General features: G+C 31.6%; 1 protein-coding gene across 4 annotated transcripts in view; it reads right to left on the reverse strand.

The window, feature by feature from the left end:
* The window catches only part of Elp4 (elongator acetyltransferase complex subunit 4), a 231,831-nt gene that overhangs the window by 88,765 nt on the left and 116,163 nt on the right, over window positions 1-26,903 (reverse strand). Inside the window, exon 10 of one of the 4 annotated variants that reach the window (XM_078046291.1) lies at window positions 19,712-19,816. The exons of the other annotated variants lie outside the window; for them this stretch is intronic. Coding sequence (XP_077902417.1) covers window positions 19,727-19,816 — 90 coding nt within the window. The 3' untranslated portion in view covers window positions 19,712-19,726. Of the gene's footprint in view, window positions 1-19,711; window positions 19,817-26,903 lie in introns of those variants that run through there. 4 annotated transcript variants of the gene reach the window in all.

A 26,903-nucleotide genomic window follows, 5' to 3' on the forward strand; every position in this document is an offset into this window, starting at 1 on the left:
ATATTTACTTATTTGCTTTACAAATAGAGCAGGTGTCTAATTCCTGAACTGGTTTATGCTAAGAAACTTTATTGTGATACCTATGTTTACAAACACTTTTATATGGTATGAATGATGCAAAACTTATATACCTAGCAAATCAAACCCTGTTCCTGATACCCTTCCAAACACCTTCACAGAACAGAATCAAGAATAATTATAATAATAATAATTATACCTGTCTAGTAGATGACTTAAAAATGCTTATCTGCTCAGTTTGGATATATGCCAGAAGGGGAAAAGAATGAAATTTTATTTCAATCCTGCTCTTAATTCCCCTCTTGAAATAAAGCCAAGTTTCAAAAATTAAAAAAAATATCCTAACGTATGAGTCAATTTGAATTTCTACAAAAATATAAGTTATCAAGTTGGTTAATTCAAAGTGTTACTAATAGAATGAATAGACATCCATAGTTTCCATTAGGGAAATTTAACACTAGGTTAATAAAGGTATGACCATGCCTTATTGTATTTATTGATACACAGCTAATTAATACTTCAAAAATATTCAACATGGGAAAGCCTGAGCTCTTTAGCATAAATTATTTATATCAGCTTCCCTCTTATTTATCTCCCATCCATAACCTAAACTGGCAATTTCAGACATATATCTGTGGAACCATAAGCCCACAGCATTTTATAAACCAGGGCTCTAGGGTATATACATTTTTAAAACTAATGTTGCAAATAGAAGTATTTTCATAAATAAAATTTTGTCAAAATGGGATTCTTGCCAGTTTCAATAAACAGTATTCCTAATTTCTATTCCTTCTGTAGCATGAGGAAGCAGTCAATGCTTATTTTCTCACTAATGATATTAAAATAATAAAAAGTAATTTGGAGATTTCTAGTTTCTAGTCCTGCATGTACACAGCTTGGATGTCTCACTCTCATCTCCACAAAAAGCAAAAACCTCAACAAAATGAAAATCAACAGATCCAACAGATCCATCAGGGAATTAAAATCACACGACAAACTGCTGCACCAAAATTATAGCAATGGCAGATGGATATAGAGAGGCATAACTTACCTGAACAGACGGCTAGAGCACAAATGTTCATGGGAATCAGTACTAGAAAAGTAGGAAAACCTAAACCATAAATGCTATTTGCTCAGTTTTAAGTTTGAGAGTAATAAACTCCGAGAGGACTCAGTTATAGGGAGAGAAAGACTCAATACTGTTAAGATTCCAGTTCTTTCCAACTTGATGTATACAGTCAATACAATCCTAATAAAAATCCTAGCAAGTTTTTTTTTTTTTGTGGATAGTGGATATTCCACATAAAGTTTATGTGGAAAGGTGAAAGATCCAGAATAGTTAACAGAATATTGAAGGAGAAGAACAAAGTTGCAGGACTGGCACTGCCTGCTATGAGTTGAGTGGCATTTCTGTAAAATTTGTATGATGAAGTCCTAACCCATACTAAGAATGTAACTCTACTTGAACATAAGGTTTTTAATGAGGTAATTAAGTTAAAATGAGTTCTTTAGTGTATGTCCTAATTCAATATAACTGGTGTCCATATAAAAAGAAGAAATTTGGACACATACATGTGAATAGTCAGAGAGAAAACACAGAAAGAAGACAGTCAACTATAAACAAAGGAGAGAGGCTTCAGAAGAAATCAAACTGTGAACACTTTAATTTCAGATTTCTGGTCCCCAAACAGTGAGAAAATAAAATTTCTGTTGTTTAACTCACTTGATCTGTGATTTTTTTTTAAAAAAAATTAATTTTTTTATTCTAATTTGTTATACATTACAGCAGAATGCATTTTAATTCATAGTACACATATACATGGTCTGTGATATTTGTTATGGCAGCACTAGCAATGCAACATATTGCCTGTAATCAAGATTTACTATAAAACTACAGTAATCCAAAGTGTGGTATTGATGAACAATAGATAAACAGATCAATGACCCACACTAATATAGTCTACTGAATTTTGGCAAAAAAGTCAGTGCAATTGCATGGAAAAGGATAGTCTTACACATGCAAAGAAATGAATCTAGACAAAGATCTTATATCTTTCACAAAAATTATCTCAAAATAGACAAAAAATCTAAATACAAAACATGAAGCTATAAACTCTAGAAGTAACAAAGAAGAAAGTTTAGGTGACTTTTGGTTTGGTGATGACTCTATAGATACAACACAAGTATGATCCATGACAAAAAAATTGTTAGGATTAACTATTAAAATAAAAACTTCTGCTTTGAGAAAGAAAATCAGAGAATAAGAAAACAACTCACAGACTAGAAGAAAATCCATGCTAAACATTTATCTGATAAAGTATTTTAAAAATACTTAAAAACCCCTTGAAACTCAATAAGAAAAAAAAAACAAATTAAAAAAATGGGCAAAATATCTAAACAGACATCTCACCAAAAACAGAGAAATAGCACATAGCATATAAAAAGATGTTCATAACATATGTCATCAGGGGTTTAGAAAATAAAAAGAGGTACTACTACACATCTATAGAATAGCTAAAATCCAAAATACTGATAACACAAAATGCTGACCAGAATGTGGAGCAAAAGGAACTTTCATTCATTGCTGAAGGGAATACAAAATGATACAGCCATTTGGAAGTCAGTTTGGCAGTTTCTTACAAAGCTAAAATATTCTTACATCAATTACACTGATGAGCTGAAATTACTCTTACATCAATTACCAAATGAGCTGAAAACATACTCACACAAAATAAAAAACAAATGTTTATTGCAGCAGGTTTATTTATAATTGCCCAAACTTAGAAACAACCAAGATGTTCTTTAGTAGGTAAATGGATAGACAAACTGGTATACCCATAGGAAAGACAGTGGAATGAATCTGTCATAACATTTCTATGTATACATATGAATGTACCACAGTGAACCTCAACAGTGTGTATATCCACAGGACTGGAATCCTATTTAGAATAAGATGTACTCCATGTTTGTATAAATATGTTAAAATAGATGCTTCTGTCATATATAACTGAAAAGAACATATAAAAATAAAAAAATAACTTATCACTAAAGAAATGAGTTATTCACCCAGCTATCCCACTCCTATGTCTATACTCAAAGGACTTAAAAACAGCATACTACAGAGACATAGCCACATCAATGTTTACTGAAGCACAATTCACAATACCTAACCTGTGGAACCAACCTAGATGCCCTTCAGTAGATGAATGAATAAAAAAAATGTGGTATATCCACAAAGGAATATTAATCAGCAGTAAAAGAGAATAAATCATGCAATTTACAGGTAAATGGATGGAGCTGGAAAATAAAATGCTGAGTGAAGTTAGCCAACCCCCAAACACCAAATGCTGATTGTTTTCTCTGATATAAGGAGGCTGATTCATAGTGGGGTTGGGAGGGGGCACGTGGGAGGATTAGATGAACCCTAATTAGGGCAAAGGGATTGGAGGGGAAGGGAAAGGGGATGGGGGTAGGAAAGATGGTGGAATGAGAAGGACATCATTACCCTAAGTACATGTATGAAGATACGAATGCTGTGATTATACTTTGTATACAATCAGAGAAATGAAAAACAGTGCTCTCTATGTGTAATATGAACTGTAATGCATTCTGCTGCCATATACAACAAATTAGAAAAAAAGAAATGAATTATTCAGCCACAAAAAGACATGAAAAAAATTTAAATACTTATTGCTAAGTGAAAGAAGTAAATCTGAAAAAGCTATATACTGTATGATCCCAACTATATGACATTCTGGGAAAGACAAAACTACTGAGAGAGTAAAAAGATCAAAGCTGTTGGGGATTAGGGGTAGAGAGGGAGGAAGTAGAAAGAGATGAAGAGGTGGGGAATGGGATTTTTTCATGGCTCACTATATATTACTGTGATGGTAGATATATGGGATTACACATTTGTCAAAACCATTGAAGGTCCAACAAAAAGAGTGAAACCTAGTATAAACTATGGACTTTAATAAATAATAATGTATCATTATTTTTGACTAATTGATTATAACAAATGCACTACACTAATGTGTGATGTTAATAATAGGGAAAGCAGGGGGAAAGTTAGGTGGGGAGAAAGGGAACTCATTCTTTTCTCTCAATTGTTCTGTGAATTTAAATCAGTGTTAAATATTACACTCTGCTCATTTAAAAAATATAATCACATCAACATAAGCTAAAGATCTAGTTTTGCAAATTATAATGAAAGTAGAGTGTTTTAGGAAACTATTGTAACCACACACACATACACACACCAAAAAAAAACCTGGAATATTTTAAAAATTTCAATGTACCATGCAAAATAAAGCAAAGGCCTTAAAACTGGGAAATGCATGTCCTTTTGGTTTTATGAAGACTTTCCAATGGATACGTAGGTGTGGTAATTATAAACGGATTAAATTTTTGAGATGTTTCATTTCTAATGTTATGCTTTTTTCCTTTTCCTTTTTAATGGTAACTGGGATTGAACCCAGAAGGTCTTAATCACTGAACAACATACCTATTCCTTTTCATTTTTTATGTTGAGACATGGTTTTGCTAAGTTGCTGAGGGCCTTTCTAAGTTGCTGAGGCTGGCTTTGAACTTGCAATTCTCCTGACTCAGCCTCCGAGTTGCTAGGATTATAGGCATGTGCACCATGACTGGCTTCCAGTGTTATTCTTGTCTAAAATCGATGCATTTGAAAATGTGATTTGATAAAATAAAACAAAAACCAAAATAAGGCATAGCTGCATTTTAGTGTAGTGCCCTGCTCCTAAGAAAAAGTCTCAAAATTACATAATAAAGACAAACTAAAGGGGTTTGCATCTTGTTTCATAAAAACCATGGGAAAAACTCATAGCAATGAAAAGAGAGACTGTATTAGAAACTATTGGAATGAAAGAATAAAATCAGATTTTGTTCTCAGTGATTTGACTGTGACTGTCAATTATGCCACATTATGAACCTATTCTAGTAAATGAATAAGCTATATACACATATAATTTACAGTTTTGATGAAAACATATGTAAAATATATCTATATCAGAAGTTATATTCTTTGTTACTATTTAGCTTACAATGAGAATATTATACGACAACTAAGAATATTGATATTAGATTCAACTTGGTAAAGGTGACCATAACTCAAAAGCTACAAAGAAGGTTTAGCTTTTGGAGTTTCTTATGGGCTTGAAACTTAGCCAGTTACTGGAAATGTGGCACCAGGCAAGTGACAACCTCTCAAAGCCTGGTTACTTGACTCTGAGGGCTAGTTGTAAGGATTCAATAAGATGTGCCTAGTTCCATGTTTAATACATATTAAGTACCCAATAAATGATAGTTATAGAAAATGTAAATATATATAAAACAACATATATATTTATATATATTTTTATGTATTTTTTTTTTTGTAAATGGAATTGAACTCAGGAATGCATTACCACTAAGCTATATCTCTAGTCTTTTTCGAGACAAGGTCTCGCTAAGTTGCTGAGGGTCTCAACTGAGCTTTAGAGGCTGCATCAAACTTGTGATCCTTTGTCTCACCTACTCAAGGTGCTGTCTTTACTGGTGTGGGCCACCACATCTGGTGATAGCAATAAATCTTATTATTACAAATAAGCTTCCAAATTCACCCATTCTTGTATATAATTTAAATAGGGAAACTGAGATAATTTGAGAGAAACTAACCTATAATCTTTTTAACTTAATAATATTTATTGAGCATCTTATCATGTGTTAGACATTAAGCAGAATAGAACAGACAAAACTCCTGTTCCTAAGAAGCCCACATCCTTGTCCAGAAAGATGGAAAGTGAATATGATACATAAGAAAATTATACAGCATGTTAGAAGGTGATGAGTGCTATGGGGGAAAATGAAACAGATTGTGAGTGATTGGGAATGGCAGAATGGGGGTACTTTGCTACTTTGAAAATCATAGTCAGAAAAAGCCTCATTAAGAAGGTGATATTTTAACAAATATCTAAAAGCATTGAAAAAAACCATAAAACCATCTGAAAGAATAACATTTCAGGCAAAAGGAACAAGCAGCAAAAGGCCCCAGGCTTAGTGTATAAAAGCAAGGAGGCCATTGCTAAACTGGAGCAAATGGTGAGAGAAGAATAAAAGATGAGATCAAAGTTAAGGTGGCCAGTACATACACAATTTTGGTGGTCACTAAAGGACTTCTGAGTGAAATGGAGAATCAGTGGAGAGCCTTAAGGAGAGAAATGACATAATCTGTCTTATATTTTAAAAGAGTCATCATCCTGGCTACTGTATGATTCTGAATGCAGTTATGGTGAAAAGCAAGGACTAGTCAGGGTACTATTATGATAATACAGGCAGATCATTATGATGGCTTGGACTGAATAGAGGTGGTAAAAATTTTTAATTATGAATACATTTTGAAGTAGAAGTCAGCAGTTAAAACAGGTTTCTATCAGTTTTGATATTAAGTATATAATGACTGCTTTATTCTATTTGAGGAAAAAATAATCTTTCTATAACCATCTGAAAAAGACTATGTCTACAGGGTTCTGAAGGGGAAGGACTTCTTCCACAACTTTCACAATAAAAGTACCTAAGATGTTAAGTGAGAACAGAAACCATGTATAGTGTTTGCATTTCCCACAATGCCTACATTATAACTTTTAACATTTATATGTTCAATAAAATATTTAAAAAGTTTCAATGAACCAATTGCTATACCATACTACCTTCTTATGATTCTTTAGGCAAGAACTTTGCCTACCCAATCTGTCATAATTTCTTCCCTTCCTGACCTTTACCCTTCACTTCTATTTGACAGTTGTGATTTTTCTGGTGTGCAAATAATTTATATATTAAGAAAACCAAGTGGATAAATAACTGTTTTTTATAGTATTAGCAATAAAATAGAAAAAAGAGGGTTACAACAGTTACCAAGCAGTTAGCTTCAGTAATTTCCAAAGTACTGTTACTGCCACATTGTGTACAAATATACCTTACATACTTTACAGTCCAGGTGCTTTTTATACAAAGTACATACTAGAGGGGATAGGGCTGTGGCTCACTCACCTGGCATGTGTGAGGCCAGGTGGGTTCTATCCTCAGCATCACATTAAAAAAATAAGTAAATAAAATAAAGATATTGTGTCCATCTACAACTTAAAAAATATTTTTAAAAAAGTACATATTAGAAACTCAAATTAATGAAGACCTTATTGCTACTGCATGGAAGAGGTAATAATTCAGTTTTGTTTTAGTAATATGGACAGAACATTGATTCAGGTCATAAATGTAAAATCAAATTCTTTCAGAATTCCTGTTCCTGAATAAATCATGTTTAATTTTGTGAGGATCTTTGGGTTTGAGAGAAATCATTCACTGGCATTTTTAAAATAAGCTTTCTGCAGTCCTAAAATGTCTATTTGGTAAGATGAAAAAAAAACAGTTGTAGGTCAAGCAAAACCGGTAACTCACATTCAAAGTTTTATAAATGAGACTTTCCTCCCTATTCTGTTTTGGCATAACTTTCCAAATATGCTTAAAACACAGACTTCTATTCGAATTAGAGAGAAATACATGTTTCCTCATTTTCTACCTTTAAATGTGTTGACTTAAGAGATGGTGATGACTGGTAGCCTCACACTTAAAGGTTTTCTAATTTAATGCCAAAAGCATGCAAGTAATTTAACATACCCAGTCTGTGGCAATTTTTTCACATTATTTATTAAGTAAGAATGTGTCTTTAATGCCCTTGTGTAAATTTTTTATAAAATAGTGTTCACAGTGTTTAAAATACCCTGAAAGATTATTAAATTATATTCTGTTACTTTATTAAAGGCAATTTCCAAGAGATGCTACACAGATCTTATCTCTTCATTCATTTCTATTAAAAAACAATTCTAGTGATTTTACTTTCTCCAATGCAGACCAATGGACTGCTAATAGTATTAGCCATGCAGGACACATCTAAAGATTGTAATTTTTGGTTTTTTAGGACACATACTATGTTTCTTGTGGTTCAAGGTAATCTTAAGGAATAACTTGTATTTTTATAGGCAAGTAGTTTCAAATATGTGCAATATTATGAATGAATATAAATATTATAATGAATATCAGCTATAACAAGTCCCTCTTTAAACAGAGTAAGATGAGCTAATCAGTATTTCATTAGATGAATAACCAAAAGAGAAGTACATATCAGCACATCATATTATGCAGAAGAAATTTCAAGCATATTTCAGAGTTTAAACATGCATTAACATGTTTAAATAGTTCATATCTATGGCATATACAGTGTTTTTTTAGGGAGTTGGGTAGAGAATGAGCCCAGAGATTTGAGCACATCAAGACTTATTCTACCACTGAGCTATACTTCCAGGCCGCATAAAAGTTTAAATAATTAAAATTAGAATTTATAATGGGTGATAAATAATGAGATTCCAGGAGTATATGCAACTGAAAACATGGCAATTGAAATCTCATAAAAACTATCATGTCTTGTTAGTTTTATTAAATTTGAGTTTTATTCTTTTACATTTCATTATCTCACATAGAAACCACTTGAGTGAACTCTATATGAAATGGCTGTTTTATCAAATTATTACTTCTAGTTTACACATATTCAATAATAATCAGTTATATGCATTTAGAATAAATATTATTTCTAACAAATGTCATCAATACAAAATCCCCCTACAACAAAAGACTTCCAAGTCCCAAATGGTGCTTATTTCTTTAAAAAAATGTAATAATTGATAAAACTTTAGTTAAAACCATTTGAACAGTTCTTAGAGATTCAGAAGCAACAGAGAAGTCCTTCACTGAACCATACAATAGCAATCAGAATAAAGAATAATTATACTGCGTCCACTGCCATGAATTACTCAGCAATGGGTCCCGATGTACCCACAGCTGGTAAAGGCCTTGGAGTGTCCTCACAGAGGGTATCGAGCTAGATGTTTTCCTATACCTATCAGGGTGGAGAAGTAAACTAAGGTCACAGTCATGAGCCTTGCTACCCACTCTTTCTCACCCACTTTATATGCTCCCTCTAGAAAAACAAAATGAACAATACTTATCTAAAAGCCAATTTCTGCTTCAAACAAAGTTCTTGGTAGGAGAGAGAGAAGAGTAGTTTTGCAGCAGACCTAGAGCCTGATGACCTATATTTTAGCTGCCAGCAGCTAAACCTTTAGTCACATGGCCACTTCAGAGGATCAGAGAATTCTGTGTGCAGCAGTCAGGGAAGAAAAGTGCTTTTCACAGTCACTTCACAAATAAGTCTTGCTTTTCTTGAGATGAGCAAGCCATTACTCACCAGGGAGCTCAGTGTGCCATTAGTAAGGCGGTTATGAGGGTACATGTTTTGGGATATCTACATTTATTTGTCTGCATCTAAATAGTCATATGTGCCTTTTGGTCTAACAAGAAGTAAGTTGGATAAGGAGTAAACATCCTGTTTATGAAGACATAAAATCTTTTTTAAGTCTCTATTTAGTGAGTTATCTATAATGACTGAAATCTATGAAATCATGTATAATACATGATGTTTACCTTTTTTTTTTTTTGGTGCTGAGGATTGAACCCAGGGCCGTGCATGCAAGGCAAGCACTCTACCAACTGAGCTATATCTCCAGCCCTGATGTTTACTTTTAATAACAGGTAATGAATGATGTTTTCTCTCACTGGTTTAAGTAACATGAAATGAATACTAATACACTTTCATTGCAAATCTTAAACACTTTCTAGGCTAGTTAAATCATTTCTGTTCTCAACTTGCATGTCAAATGAGCTACAAAATTCATCTTTTAAGTTCTGTGCTGTAGTATAGTGTAAAGAGACATTAACCACTTTGCGGGGGGATGGGTACAAAAAGTTTTAGGTGGAAATGTGTAAGTCAAGCAACCATTCATATAACCTTTATGGTTTTATTTTGAAAATTAGGCTGATGTGCAGGGAACCAAGCCCTTTACTTTCTATTTGAAATCTTTAATTATAAGCATTATACAGTTGAAAGGCATCCTAAATTAGGTATTATCTTAGCCCTACCTTTATTTACTTTTATATAATTATACCAATGAAAGATGTAATTATAGCATTATACAAAATTACTAACACATGTTTTTTAAAAAAATGTTTCCTAAGTGATAAACATATTGCATATGGGTTAAGGCAATAAATCTTTAATCAAAATTCCCTATTTCTTGGTTAGTAAAAAATAACCTTATGAAAAAGTACAGTTTTGGAGAAATATTTTATGGGTAAAATTTCAAGATGCAATTACAATTTTTTTTTAAAGAGAGAGTGAGAGAGGAGGAGAGAGAGAGAGAATTTTTAATATTTATTTTTTAGTTCTCGGCGGACACAACATCTTTGTTGGTATATGGTGCTGAGGATCGAACCTGGGCCGCACGCATGCCAGGCGAGCGCGCTACCGCTTGAGCCACATCCCCAGCCCCTGCAATTACAATTTTATAAATGATATAAAAATGGTTATTTAAACGCTCAATTTGGAGAGGAAATATCAGAGAAACATGACTTTTGACATGGGAAAAGCAAAAGGCTTTCTGTAATTCAAATTTTTACATTGTATTATTGTTAGGTGTCATGGAGACAGAATTACATTATGACATTTTTGTTCTCATCTTTGATGTCTGTAGCATAAAATTATTACTCTTAGAGGGAGAAGGAGTCTCTTATTTGGAAAACAATGAGGCTCACAGTGTAACAATTAGGAGAAAAACCATCTTTCCTAAATAGCAGAGTCTTCTATAGGATATCTTCTACAGGAATGGAAAAGGAAGACAGTAGGGATGTAACACTTTGCAAACTGAATTTTAAACAATGATTCAAATTATCATAAAATAATTAATCATGTTTCACTCAAGTGATAATAGATATAAATGTCAATTGACTACGAACAATGAATATGTAATCCCCTGGGATATTACTATCCAATGTTATCAAGATGTTATCAACTTGGCACCTCCCCTGTATTTGAAGGGTGTATTTAAAAATGCTCAGTTGGTTTGGCCTTAATTAGTCATTCTGATAGGTATCCACATTGAATTTCCAACACATGTCAATAGAGAAAAGAGGACCAGATAATATAGACTAGTTAAAAAAATACATTTACATTTGAACTAAAATTATACAACAGGATTTTAATGCAATATTCTCAACACAATTTTAATGCAATAAGAAATATATTTTCTCTTTAAAAAGGTGAGTTTGAATAAGCCAAACATTTAGAAGGAAGTCAATATACTGGCAGGGAAGGATGAGTAGTGTGGAAAAGGAAGTAGAAAATCTTCACTAAGATTGACATGGCATTTGCAGGTAAATGGATGGAGTTGGAGAATATAAGGCTAAATGAAGTTAGCTAATCCCAAAAAACCAAGTACTGAATGATTTCTCTGATTTAAGGATGCTGATTCATAAGTGGTTGGAGGGGGGCATGGAAGGATTAGATAAACTGTAGACAGGGCAAAGAAGAGGGGAGGGAAAAGAGTGGGCATGGGGGTAAGAAAGATGGTGGAATGAGATGGACATCATTACCCTAAGTACATGTATGAAAACACGAATGATGTGACTCTATTTTGTGTAGAACCAGAGATATGAAAAATTGTACACTGTATGTGAAATATGAATTGTAATGCATTCTGCTGTCATAATAAATTAAAATAAAAAATAATAAAGAAGAAAAGATTAAGAGAGATGTTATTTTTTTAAAAAATCTTATAGGTTGAAGTTGGGCATGGTGGCATGTGCCTATAATCCCACTATTCAGGAAGCTACGCAGGAAGATTGCAAGTTTGAAGTTAGCCTGAACAGCTTGGTGAGACCCTGTCTCAAAATAAAATTAAAAGGGCTGATGATGTGGATCAGTGGTAGAGCTCTTGCCTAAGACGTGCAAGGCCCTGGATTCAGTACCAAGAACAAGAGGGAAAAACAAAAGTCCAGGATGATGTGGGGCCATAGTCCAAATAGAGTATGTACATATTAAAGACAAGACACTGTTTGGTAATTACAGAAAATTTAAACTGTTTGATTTGGGCTTGGAGAATGATTACTAATGATCCCACTCAAAGAACAGACAACCCAAACCCACATGGAAAGCTTTAGAGATGTAGTCAGGTATTTAGCAGACAGAGTTCAACATGTTACGTGTTTTTTTTTTAACTCACTGAACAAATATTTACTGAATACATGTTACATGTTAGTCCCTGTGTTAGGTGCTGTGGATGCATAAATGAAATAAAATAAGTTAAATAAAAGAGTTTCTGCCACTCTTTTACAGAACAGTGAAGAGAAACACCAAGGAAATAGGAAATTATAATAATGTTGTACGTACTGCAACAGAGGTAATTTATAAGGTACTTCAGGAGGACAGAAGTAGGCTACCTAACCCAGTCTTGAAAAATCAGGAAGAAATTTTAGAGGAAATGAGATCTACGTTGAAGACTAAATTCAGAATAAGATTGATCTACCAAGAATGCTTGGAGGAAAAGGGAAGATTGTTTTTGGCATTTACAAAAGACATGAAGTGATAGAGGAATGGGCCATTGTAAAGACTGAAGGTGAAACAGTCAAGATCCAACTTTGAGTTAAGGAAAGAGATGAGGAGAGAGGCAGCTTGCGCAAGAGAAGCAATTGCTGGATGCATCACAATACTGGACCTCAAATTATACTACAGAGCTACAGTACCAAGAACTGTATAATATTGGCACCAAAACAGACATTAAGACCCATGGAATATCTCCCCTGGGAGGCAAAGTCCAAGAACAGACCAAATTGAAGACCATCCACATTGTCACAGTAACTCACGATGGTTCAGAGGACATGATTTAGGCATCAGGTTATTTGGTTTTATGTTTGTTTGTTGTTTTTCGATATACGTGACTTCCACTTACATGGACTGGCTAGAGATGGAGTGGTGGTGAGCTGATCAACCAGTCTAAGAATTATCACATGCAACAGAGAGGGAGAATGATTTTCAAAGAATCACTAATGAAATAAAATTATTTCAAAACTAAAAAAAAAAAAAAAGACCCATGGAATAGAAGATAGAGAGACAAATCCACATAGATGGAGTCATCTAATATTCAACAAAGGTACCAAAAACATACTTTGGAGAAAAACTAGCTTTTTAAACAAATGGTACTGGGAAAACTGGATATCCATAGGTAGAAACTTGATCCCTATCTCTCACCCTGAACAAAAGTCAATTCAAAGTGGATCAAAGCCCTAGGAATAAGACCAGAAACTCTGCAATTACTAGAAGAAAATGTAGGCTCAATACTCCAACATAATGGCATAGGCACTGACTTCTTCAACACATATTTTAATAAAAAGCACTGGACTAGAGTAAAGATTCACCTAAATACCTCTGAAGGAATTTACTAAATGAATTAATAAACATGTAAGAGTGATTTCATTCTCACATAATCAGTCCCTAAGCTTCAAATGTACATTATATTGAAATAATGATTGTTTCATTTTGTCAGAATATTAAAAAATCTGACAGACCACTTCTTTTATAGGGCTCTTATAGACACACACACACACACACACACACACACACACACACACAGAACATCACAGAAATTTCATCCTGATATTTTAAGCAAAAGGAATTATTTTAAGTAATAATAATGGGAAAGAACTATTTTTTCTTGAGGTAGGAAACTAGCGATTTGACTTCTGCCAATCACTTTATTAAAGTCTGAAGAACACAATAATTTTGCTGTATAGGATGATATAAAGCATTTTTTTTGTATAATTTTATACAGTTTACTTGCTAAAAGGCATGACCATTTTACTTTATCGTCACATTTTTTATAGGATTCACATTGTATTATGTTTAGGCATAAACGTATATTAAAGAGTTGAAAAAGGCTTCTATTAAAATACTAAAAGCATAATTATTTAAATATTACATAAAATATCATAATTTGCTTGTTTTCTAAATTTGATATAAACCAATTTTGCTTCTCAAATGAAGCAACTACTTTTTTGGATTATAAGTATTCAATAATTACCATTTTTAAATTTTTGAATATTTACTGCAAAGCAATGTAATATCAACTCTTCTGATTAGAAAATAGATACTTGTAGGAAAAATAGAAGTGATTTTATTTTTAAAAAATAATGCAGATGCATCCTACAATAAAAAGTACATTTAATGATCATGTAATTAGATGGGAGGAATAACTTGGTATGATAAGATGAATGGATCACAGATTTAACTGCCTAAGTTAAAATTTAGCACAGAATTAAGTCCGCCTAGCATGAATCAGTGTATAAATTAGACATTTTTTCATTTAATTGCTTTTGGAATAAAGAATATATATAAATAGTTTACTAATTTCCTTTGATAGTACTTCTTCAGAAATAGACATCACCGGATTATATTATGTAGCTCAGTGGTACAATCTATATAACTGAAAAATTTTTAAATGTGAAAATATATTGTATTTTGATGGTTTCTTTAGAATATTTATTTTAGGTGATTACAGAAATCTTATTTGGCTCACTAATACATACTGTATTAATTAAAATAAAAGTAACAGAAAATAAAAAGATTAAATTTATTATTAAAAATAATTTATATTCCATTAAAAATATAAGTGCTTCATTTACTATGCAGATTCAATAATCACCTCTGTGATATTGGAAAACTAATTTTCATAAATTTCCAAAATAAAGTTGATATTTATTTGACAACAGGTGCTTTAGAAAAATGTTTGCAGGTTGAATTAGAATTATAACTATTACTTCATAATATTATAGAAAATATTGTCTTAGGGAGCACTAAACTTTATTTAAAAGTAAAGAACAGAAATAAGCTTAATAAGTGCTTGCTCTGATGATGTAACAGAACTCTACTGACCAAACTTTTCTAGCCTTTGAACCTCTTCTGATAGAATCACATTTCAACTATCTAGGACAGATTAAAATAGGTTCTATTTTATAAAAAACTTTCTGTATGTGGTCTATGAAAAGTCATTTTAATATCCAAATGCCTTCATTTAAATAACCTTGGTATTTCCTTTCCCAAGTTAAGTCTGTTATTCACTTGGGCCTCTATGTTGGTTGTAAAAACTAGTCTTACTATTAAACCCTCCATGTATATTCTTGAAAATTATTTTAGATTTTTCTTTTTTCCAGAGTATTAACAGTAAGGCTTTTAACTTCTTTTTGTCCATCACTTCAAAAATGTTTGATAATATTTTGACTCCAAAGGAAAAGCATTTTCAAATACGATATAAGGCAGTAACTAATTTATTTCCTTTAGTAGCAATTTTTCACTAGACTTTAGCAATTGTAGAAAATGTTAATTAAGTCTGGATAGAAAATCTTTATTAAAAAACCCTAAATGTGGGGGCTGGGGATGTGGCTCAAGCGGTAGCGCGCTCGCCTAGCATGCGTGCGGCCCGGGTTCGATCCTCAGCAGCACCACATACCAACAAAGATGTTGTGTCCGCCGAGAACTGAGAAAAAATAAATAAATGTTAAAATTCTCTCTCTCTCTCTCTGTCCCCCTCTCTCTCTCAAAAAAAAAAAAAAAAAAAAAAAAAAAAAAAAAAAAAAAAATGTTTCTCTTTAAAAAAAAAAAAAAAAAAAAAAAAAAAAAAAAAAAAAAAAAAACCCTAAATGTTTTCTTGTATAGTCTTCAATTTATTCTCTTTAAATTTATTAAAAAAATTTAAAGAATTTGAAACTTATTTTTAAAAACATTTTTATATTAAAATGAAAATATTTTCTGAGAAACTCATTCTAAGAAACATTTTCATTATACAAAATACTAAGATGTTTTTAGAACTGATGAATTCTAATTAGTGTCAGATACTAATTGGAAATATTCAATATTTGACAACTATGGTATATAATAGAACAAATTTTATAAAGCATACATATTTTAAAAATGACTTTATGGCTTTTAAACATATGGCAAAGCTAACATTATATGTAATACTTAAGAGTGCCTGCAAGTGTTTACAAAATATTTTTTGCAAAGAATTTTTTGTGTTAGAGAAGTAATACTATTAAATATTAGAAAAATGACAGAGAAGGAGAGGGAAAGACAGGGGTGGAGAGAGAAACCTCCCTTGTGTTACAGGCATAGTTGAAGTCTTGTGTCACAAATAAAAGGCCCCTCCCTAGCATATGGAGTAGTTGCCATGTCCTCCTAGGGATGGTTTGTAGCTATGTTCACCTCAGGCTCATCAAGAAGAGGTAAACTGTCAAGTATGATTTCAGTCATAGGGTGGTTTGGTTGAGACAGATTAGTGGTATGTAATCATGATACATAGTTTATCCCAGCACCAAACTGCCGCTTGGGAAATCTTGAACTCAAATGAACACAGACTCAGTCATTATTAGTGTCAAAAAGGTATACAGAGACAAAATTTGGTTGGCAGCACGAAAGATGAACCAAGGCGAAAAAGTGACCAAATGAATGTTCAAAATTGAAATCGAGAGGCATACATCAGTTTGAAAATGCTTTAAATAACCAGCAAAGTCATACATTATTAATTGTTTACTAATTAATACTTAAAAGGTTTCTCTGAAGTAATGTATTTTTAGGGTGGTAATAATTATATGTATTTTCTTATTTCAAAATATTCATTCTCAAGATGATGCCTTTTATATATAATAGGGCAACAAAAACTTAAGTTTACATAATTTTTGTATCCTTCCTTTCACTGGATATTCTGAGAAGTGACTTTTTTAAAAGGACAACTTAGTTTTGTAGAAATATTTGAATGTGCAATGCTAATGCAGTTTGATGACTTTCTTAGAAAGAAATTGGGATATAACAAAAGATTGAACTTCAAATGTGGAAGAACTCAATCTAACTAACTTTCCAAATATTTTATAAACACTGGAAAATATATATTTATAAATTGTAAAATACATCATTCTATCAGTAAACACAAACTTTGGTGTCTTTAAATCAGACTCCCCCCCAACCAAATATCCACAAAAAGAATGTCCTCAAGTGTCAATGCCTGAAGTGATACGCTCTGACAAATCTAACAGCTCTTTCTGTGTCATTCCTAATGCACTTGTCACTCAGTATTATCCATCCTCATTAATGACAATGGGAAAGTTTATCTTGGGAACACGTTTTAAATCATCTACTCTTTACAATGGGACCATGAAATCTCTTACAAAACATGAGGCGGGAACTACTCTGACAACAAAACCCCTTCCTGGCAGCTTTATTCTTAATTCCTGTTCAAGGAGTAATCTGTTTATTATAAAATCATACAGAACAATATATTAAACAGAATTTGAAACAAGAATAGCTAGTGTGATTTTCAAGCTTACAAGTATTTTTACAACATTTTTATTAGGCTGAAAACACTAAGTTGAGTCCTTTTTGTGTGGTATTTCATGCAATCTTTTCTAGTCTATATTATAAACCCCCTCTGAAAAGGGGGGTTGTTTTACCTAATTTTAAGACAGTTTTCAAATGCCAAAGTCACTAATAAGTACTTAATTAAAGTATAATATTTTGCATTAATTTAAATAAAAGCTATTTTGAGTAAAAATGTTCTCATGTTAAAATTTCCTATCTAAATGATAAATATTCCAACTTAAGCTTTCTATGGCTTAAAAGTAATCTTACCAGCACTAACTTACTTATAAGACTATATCTACATTTTAACTTTCAATATGATCTTGTTCCCTTGCCTAAGAAATTTTTATAATTAAAAAAATACAAAATGAAAATAAGCAAGACTTCTTGATCCATAAATGTCTGCTGAAACCTTCTGCTTTAATCTGACAATTCTAGACACTGGATGGTGTGGCTTTGTGCATTCCTACTGATAAAAATCAATACTTAGAAATGTGTCCTCATACCTCAATATTCTGTCATTAAAAGTTTAATGCTACATTTTTGTTTTACTTACATAGTAAAATTATCTTTAATTATTTTAAGAGATATTTGATATTTCAAAAATATCACATTTAACATTGACTTTTATCATTTTTAATCATATGAAGTTATCTGTGTATTTAAACATGCTACAAATAAAAACATTGAATTTTAATATTTAAATTGTATAAACATGTAATTCATAAAGCATTTTTTACTTCAGGATTCAAAACTATTACTTTAGTATATCTAATTAATGCTCTACTTTACAAAAGCGAAAAAGATTCCTTAAAAAGATGTTTTTAAAATTATATGGGCTTCATGCTTAAGTTCTAAGTAAGACATATACTAAACATCATAGTTAATTTTTAATGTTTTATAAAAGAAATATAAATCTAAGGATGATAAAGAAGATATACATACAAATTAAAATCGTTCCTCACATATTAAGTACAGTAAGGGTATACAGAAAATAGCAATTTTCATGTGGCTTCAGAAAGCAAAATTAGTACTAATGGATGAGAGGCTGCTTTAGCATCTGAAAGAATCTGGTAGAGAATGAAATGGGGTGCCTCTAAGAAAGTGAGTTCCACGTGATTACAGAGAAGCTGGATGAGAAAATACGTGCACATAATAAGAAGCTAGCTTTGAAGCACATTAATCTCCCTTCCAATTTTAACCTTTTATGAAATTTAACTATTTTCTCAAAGAGACATTAATGCAACCTGAGAAAAATTTAAGTGTTTTCTCAAAGAGACTGTATTAATTTTTAAGTGCAAATTACACATCAAATGATTGTGTGCATCCATTATTTTTCAAATAAAGCTTAATTTAAAACTATAAATCATATCACTCAATTGACAATTAGCAAATTTTATTTAAAGTATGTAGCCTTAAAAGTAAGTATTCTTTATAGCAAATTTTCTCTGTAAATATTTTCGGCTTTACAGGCCATAAATTTTCAATTTAGCAATAGTAGTGTAAAAGTAGTCAGAGACAAAACAAATAGGCCTATTTGTATTTCAATACTTCATGATCTAATGTAACAGGGTCATAATTGGTTTTATTCTGCCCTTTCCACACTTAATTTTACATGGACCAATACATAAGAACCCTTTGAATAAATGGGAGTAGATGGGAATGTTATAATGATTGAATGCTAAAGCAAAGTACTTTTGGTACTATGAAGAGTAGATCATGTTTTTAAAATATTTTTATCTGTATTCTTTCTGTTTTTTGACTAAGCTAACAAGTCAATAGGTTATGTGAAGGAAATACAGTTATAAATTATGTTCTACAAAATTTTCTTTTGATTATAACTGTTCCTAATTAAATTTCTTTCTGGATTTCGCAGGAGAACATTCTTAAGAAGTCAAACTAAAGAACTAGATTGGAACTTGTCAGCTTTATGTTCACTAAGAGGCCAATGAATGATTCTTTAGTAAGGATAGTCCTAGATGCTCTTATGATGAAAAAGGTATTACTTTGCTGTTAAAATACATTTAAACCAAAATGTCCAAAATGTTACAGTCAAATTCCATTTTATACTTCATCTATCTCTCTCTCCTCTCTCTCTCTCTCTCTCTCTCTCTCTCTCTCTCTCTCTCTATATATATATATATATATATATATATATATGATTTTTTTAAAAGCCAGGAACACATATAGGCAATGAAATAACTATATTTGCTACTGAATACTAGGAATAGTAACACAAGATATAATAATAGTCAACAGGGATTAGAAAGTATTGGTACTTCAACTGAGAAAATTAGGATTTATGCTCTAGAGGACCTTTAGAAACTTAGTCTAAATTTTAGTTCACGGGGCTGGGAATGTGGCTCAAGTGGTAGCACGCTCGCCTGGCATGCGTGTGGCCCAGGTTCGATCCTCAGCACCACATACAAACAAAGATGTTGTGTCCGCCGAGAACTAAAAAATAAATATTAAATAAATAAATAAATAAATAAATAAATTTTAGTTCACATCAGGAATCAAATTTGAAACTCATTACTGACATTAATAAATTTGAAAATTTATTATTAGATCTTTTAAGATGAAGCATTCAAAATAAATCTCAATGTAATAACATGGCAATAATGAAAAAATGATTCAGACCCCATATCACATACTGTTAACTAGAACTTTCTCATTGATTGCTATTTTAAAAAATATTTTTATTTGTAGATGGACACAATACTTTTACTTTATTTATTTGTTTTTATGTGGTGCTGAGGATTGAACCTAGTGCCTCACACGTGGGAGGCAAGCACTCCACTGCTGAACTATGACCTTGCTCGTGATTATCTGATATTTTTGAGGAGTACAGTTTTACTTCATATTTCAGCTATAACACTTCATATTATTAGCTGATAATTGCTGAAAGTCATTTTACTTATGAAAAACCTTAAAAGTATATTTGAACATCTATGGAATACTATATTAAACTATATTAGCATTATTAGACTATTCCATATATAGTCTGAGGGTTTTTTTTTTTTTTTTTTGGTTTTGGGGATTGAACCCAGGGCCAATTAACCATGGAGCTACACCCTCAGCCTCTTTCATTTTTATTTTGAGACAGGGTCTCACTTCGTTGCTTAGGGTATTGCTAAGTTGTTGAAGTTGGTCTTGAACTTGGTGATCTTCCTGTCTCAGTCTCCTGAGTTGCTGGGATCACAGGTATGTGTCACCATGCCCAGCTGATGGTAAGATTTTTATGGTCACACTGTCTAGAATGTTTTGACCAGTGTCAAGAAGGCATTCGTTTATTCATTCATCTATTTATTCAATATTTGCTGAGTATACACATGATCGGGCATTGAAGTTGGAAAGGGATGTGATGATGAATAAAACAAGCCTAACTTCATAGAACTTTTGCCTCTAAAAGAATGATATTTTTCCAAAATGTTGTTACTGTATAAAAGAGATTTCAGAAATGCAAGATGTTTTTCCTCTACTTAAGTACAGCAGCAAAAATAAACAAAACAAGTAGAATAGATATTCAAGAACTAAATGACAAGCAGAGAAGAGCAGTCCTGGATCAGGGTTCATTCTATTTCATAACCAGCTTTAGTACTTCTATAGACCAGCCAGTCCCACAGGTTTTTAAAGGATAATGTTATCATTCATTTGAATCTTAGTTCAAATCCAATGTTAACTTACTTTTATTTAACCTAGAAGATTTTGTTTGGCATTCTTAGAACTTTAATTTTATTGTTATTTTTGATAGTATGCAGTGACCACCAGACCCCCCAAATTAAGGGTGTGTGGTTGTTGTGTGTCTGTCTAAATGCAAAGGGAAGAATCTAAAAGTGCTAGATAAATTTATTTCATTAGGATAATTTTACAATTTGATTTTTTTTTTGATGGTGCTGGGGATTGAACCTTGAGCCCCATACATGCTGGCAAGTGCTTTACTGTTAAGCTATATCTCCAGTTTCTACAATTTGATTTTTTGAAACTAAAAATGATTTTTACATCACAGATATATGTATTATATGCAAAAATCTAAGTATTATTATTATAAAAAGAAAAATATTTTCATTATTATATTTAGTAATTATATGTTTTAATAATTTTCTATAATTATGTCAAGAACGTGGCACTAATGCATGTGGTTTTGCTTTACATTTTAGTAATTTACTTATAAAAATATTAATAAATTAGTATTGTGTTAGCCTTTTCCTTTGTTTACTGAATAGAAGATAAGTTGACCCATTTATTTATAAGCTCAATAAGGGCAATCCATTTCATGCTATAGCAATGACCCTTCACAAAGATCTTGTAAATGAGTAGCCTATTACAATATGTACAAGTGACCTTTAAATTGCACCAAGGGGCTTTTTGTTACAAGCTTTTTCAAAGCTACACCATAGCTACAGTATAAGTTAGGAAAATATTTCTTAGGTTATTGAGCAGAAATGGTAGAAATATTAACAATAAAAATGTATATCAAAATGTACAAGTGAAAAGTTTGAGACATTTAAATCCATACTATAGTAATACATTTAAAAATAACTCTTGGTCACAAACTATTTTTTAATCATAGGAGAATTAAATATTTTAAATATTCATAAACAGTTCTTAATCAAAGACTTAAGAAATTTGATCAAATAAAACATTGCTGGGGCTGGGGATATAGTTCAGTTGGTAGAATGGTTGCCTTGCATGCACAAGGCCCTGGGTTTGATCCCCAGCACCAAAAAAAAAAAAAAAAAAAGAAAAAAGCAAACAAACAAAATAAAATAAAACATTGCTTATAGTGACCTTTGGAAACATAGTTATATCAAAATTAATACCAGCTTTATTTTATAATAAACATTTTTAATTTTAGTAAAAGATACTTCTCCCCTTTACTAAATTACTATAATTTTGAAGTTTTATTCCTTGGACACATTCAGTAAATAATAGTATACCTAAAACAAGATATACCCAAATATGTTCAAATATTATTTATATCAAGCAGTGGTATTTAAATAATTTTCCAATAAAGTACTGGATCAGATATTTCAACTGCTTTACTAAGAAATTTATGAATGAGTGCAATATATTTTTGATGATCTTACAAAACATTGAAACCAAATACTCAATTTCATTAAACCTTCGTATTCGTTATCTTATTTTTGGAAAGCTCATGCCAAAATGATTTAATTTGATTCTCTACAACAATCGTGGGTTGATTTGACAGTACCTGACAAAACAGTTCAGTGAACTTCAGTATGCTAGATATGAAGGACCTGAACTGGTTACTTTACTAAAAGGCCACCATGGCATGAAGTTGTGAATTTTAATTTCTAATTAAATAAGAGAACTGCTTTACTAGTTTTGGGGCTAAATACATTTCCATTATACCCTACTTTTTCTGTTCCCCAATCTTATCTTTTAAAAACTAAAAATTTAAGTTTAATATCATGTTGCCTTAATGAGGAACACAATTTCTTCATATTACTAAGTTGTTGGAAATGTCTGCAATAGTATTAATCAATAAAAGAGAAAAATACTTTGCAATCATAGGATTTATTGTTTAAATTTTCTTAAAGATAGTACTCAGAGAACTTCCAACAAATAAAATATTTGCAAAGGAAAACAATAGCTTTTGATAAGAATGAATAAAACCTTCATTACAACTATTATGATAAAAGATAAGTAAAAAATTAGGAATTTGAAAAATTAAACTTAGCAGGCCTTTATTAACTTAGAAGTTGCATATATCTTAATTATCTTACAGGATAATTTTTGATGTTTCAGAGATAGGGAATAATATAATACATTGTAAGTTAATTTGGCTTACTTTTGAATTATTTCAAAATAGTTGGCTGAAACAAGTGAACCATATTTTTTTTTGTTTTTGTACAGAGTAGCTGGCTTTTGTTGGATTTAAAATCCAATCAAAGAAAATAGTCCATAGGCAATGGCTTTGTATTTTTTTGGCAAAATAATTTTTCCATAATAATCTACCTGAAATAGGTGAAAGGAAAGAACAATATTGCTACCCTAATATAATCATATATATGAGTATATTTATGTACAAAACAGCATCATGTTATATCAGGAATAAGCTATGATTAACCTAAACTTCATAATTTCATAAGTGCTTATTATGCCAGAAGGATGAATGCTAACATACATAATATCCCATGTCTATATATATTACACATACATATATATAACATACACCTATTTCTGAGATTTTTAAAAATCCATTTCTTGCTTGAAAATTCTTTAGGACAGAGGCTTTCTGGCTTATATACTGAAACTATTACAATGGTTAAATATTACATTGATGACATGATGTGCACTGAAGATATACAATGTTTGTACCATTGGGGCATGGTGGACAGTTAAAAGCACAGGCTTTAGAATAAAACAGATTTGGATTTAGGTGTCACTTTTGTTAGTTATTGGTTCTCTGACTTTGGGTAAATTAAGTTGCTTAGTCTCTCTGAACTGTAGGTTTCCTTACTTGTAAAATATAGATAATAATGGTATCTGGTAAGTTGTGAGATCCATTAAATAATACATATAAAACAGTTGCATTATTCCCAGAACCCTGTTAAACACTTAATGAAACTATTTTTTATTAATTATAAATATCAGAATTCCTGAACACATTTTAACATTCTACTGTAACCCTGCACACTGAGTCAGAAGATCTATATTTAATTCTGGTAACCATAGATGAGCAACTTTGGGAAGCTTAAGTAACTCCTCATATTTCTTTACTAAAATGTGTATAATAGTTATCTGCAAGGGTTTCTATGAGGATAAAATAATAATTAAATATGGTAATGAATGTGAAAGCATACAATACAATGCCCTGAACAAATGAAATACATGTTTTTAAGAAATTTATTACAAAGTTAATTTAAAAAAAGTAATTTATCAAATATTTATGGAATACCTATTACAAATGTTCAGAATTTAGTTGCAGACAACACAGCTAAATGTCCCTAATTTTTGTGGAGTTAATATTTTACTGATGAGGTTGAGGAAATAAATGAAGTGAAACAATTATAGCAATATGTAAATGTTACACCAAGAATTAAAACAGGGTATGTGATTGTAACTTAATACTTCAGATGGGTAAATTGTCTCTAAAGAAGAGAATGAGATAGTTAACCTACAATCAAATGACACAAAAGGCCTGGAAAGGATTAAAGCAAACATTTGCTGTGCAAAGATGCTTAGGCAATGACTAAACTAGGAATGATTTGGATAAAAAAGTATCCTTAATGTTACATATACCACAAAGTTCAAAGATACCTTATTAAGCATTAGTATGCAGGTATGTTGAAGGATATACTAACAGAATATATGTTCTTATCTACTAGGAACTCAACATTACGTTTAGGTGAGGAAATGGGATAGCTCTGATTTGCCATCATTTTGTTTTCTTTTTCTATCTTCCTTAGACACATAAATGACACACTGTGAAAGGAACTGCTTGAGAGTATCAAATAAACTGGTAAACTCTGCTTCAGTAGTTCTACAAATGCTTTAAGAAAATCCTTAAAGTACTGCCATGTAATTTTCCCAAGCCAAACCACAGAGCATATACATAAACATTCATGACTTCAAAATTTAGGAAAGAGGAGAAATTTTTTTGTCTCCACATGTTTATATCATCCTGGTTTCAAAGTTTTGATAACTGCACTGAAGATACCATAATATCTTTCTGAGAAATGCATGAACTAAAGACAATTAACAGGATTAAAAATATTTGATTTCTGCTTTGTACAATTGTCTTGTTGTTCAAACATATTATGCTTTCTTAAATTTCCCTAGTAAAATGTACTTATGAATTAATATAATAAATAGTGCAAGGTATAACATTAGATCTTAAGTTCAATTTATAAAATGAAGACTTTTATATAAAGTTGTTTATAGTCAAGATATTTTAATAATATTTCTCAAAGAAATACAATTCATTTCATGTAATTAATTGCAAGTTTAACACATTAGGTGTTGGTGACTATACAGAAGATTTTATAATAGGCAAACATGAATTGAATCTTCCTTGCCAAATGAAGCAATGATGTTATGCCAGCCGAACATCATGTGAAATGAACACAAAAGCAAACAGGCCTTGTGCTGCCCCAGGGAAAGTCAGCAAGATGGCAGTTTCAATCATTCGGAATAATACTAAAGCAGCCTTAGGCTTTTCTCAGAATGGAAACATGTCACTATTACTGCACTATTTCAACAAATCAGAATGCAGAGAGAAGAACACTTATGCAATCACATTCTGGAAGGGCACTTTACTCAACATTTAAGTGGAAAACAATTACAAAGAAATTTCAGAAAAATTGTCAGTGGACATAAATGACTCAGGGAAAAATGTTTTTTTTTCTTTCAATAGGCTTAATAGATTTTTTAAAAGCTCACTACTTAGAAACAATTTCCTTTTACAGTTTCCTTAAGAAACTGTTAATGTTAATGTAAAGATAAACTTAGATGAAATGGAAAGTGGAAAGTTTAGTACTCAGGCTGCTGGTAAGAAATACTCATTATTCACCAATAAAATACTATTACTCTGGAAGGTTTGATCAAAAGGAGTAAGTTTTCACAACATTTATATAGGAAGTTAAAAAAATACTTCAAATATTTTGGGAAATTACCTAATCAGTATACTTTTAGCATATGTCTAGTCATGTAGCCATCTTTGGTCAATCATCAAAAAATCAAAGGCAAATTGGCATGACTCAACTCTAACTTTAATACCGCATGATTGTGTCGTGTAAGCTTGTTTTGTGTGAGAGTTGCTGTGGTTTTAGCAGAGAGATTAACAACCGGACCTAAGCTGGCCTCCAAACCTTGCCCTGCTGATGCCTCAAGCTCTTTGAAGTCTAACCATCATACCTGGCAAAACAACAGTGGGAACTAGGATGGTGTCAGATCTAATCAAATTGTTCGCTGCAGCATAGCTAACTATGGGGTTCACTAATTGGCCCAATTGCGGATTATACCTTTTGCTACAGATTCAAGACAATAATTTAGTTAAATGATGTTTTTTTTTTCCTTATCTCTTCTAATTAAGATTCCAAAGTGGGAAGAAATAGGATTAGACAGTCTCAAAACTGTGTTCCCCTTAAGGTGGTATGCACTTTTGATAGGTTCACTATGGAATGTAAAATATATAGGATACTGCTATATGTCTCTCTCAGGAACTAAAGTATGAATGGGCATAGTAATATAATAAACATTAAAATGGGAACAGATAGGAAATTATACTTGATTGTTGAAGAATGTTCATTTATGTTTCACAAAAATGTATACATGCCTATTATGTTGAATTTTGATTTTTTATATTTATTTTTGGCTAACTGGAATAAAAACTAACTTAAAAAGAAACCAATATTTCTGATGGGCATGATTATCAGACAAAGTATATTAGACTATATGGTCCATGATGGTCCCTACTTATAATAAGGCTTCTAAGTCTGACATTTAGTTTTCCATTATTTTACTTAGTGACATAACTGTGAATTGACAAGCAAATTAACTCTTCCTCTCCCCA

Source organism: Ictidomys tridecemlineatus, chromosome 4, assembly GCF_052094955.1.
Source record: "Ictidomys tridecemlineatus isolate mIctTri1 chromosome 4, mIctTri1.hap1, whole genome shotgun sequence".
Lineage (NCBI taxonomy): Eukaryota > Metazoa > Chordata > Mammalia > Rodentia > Sciuridae > Ictidomys > Ictidomys tridecemlineatus.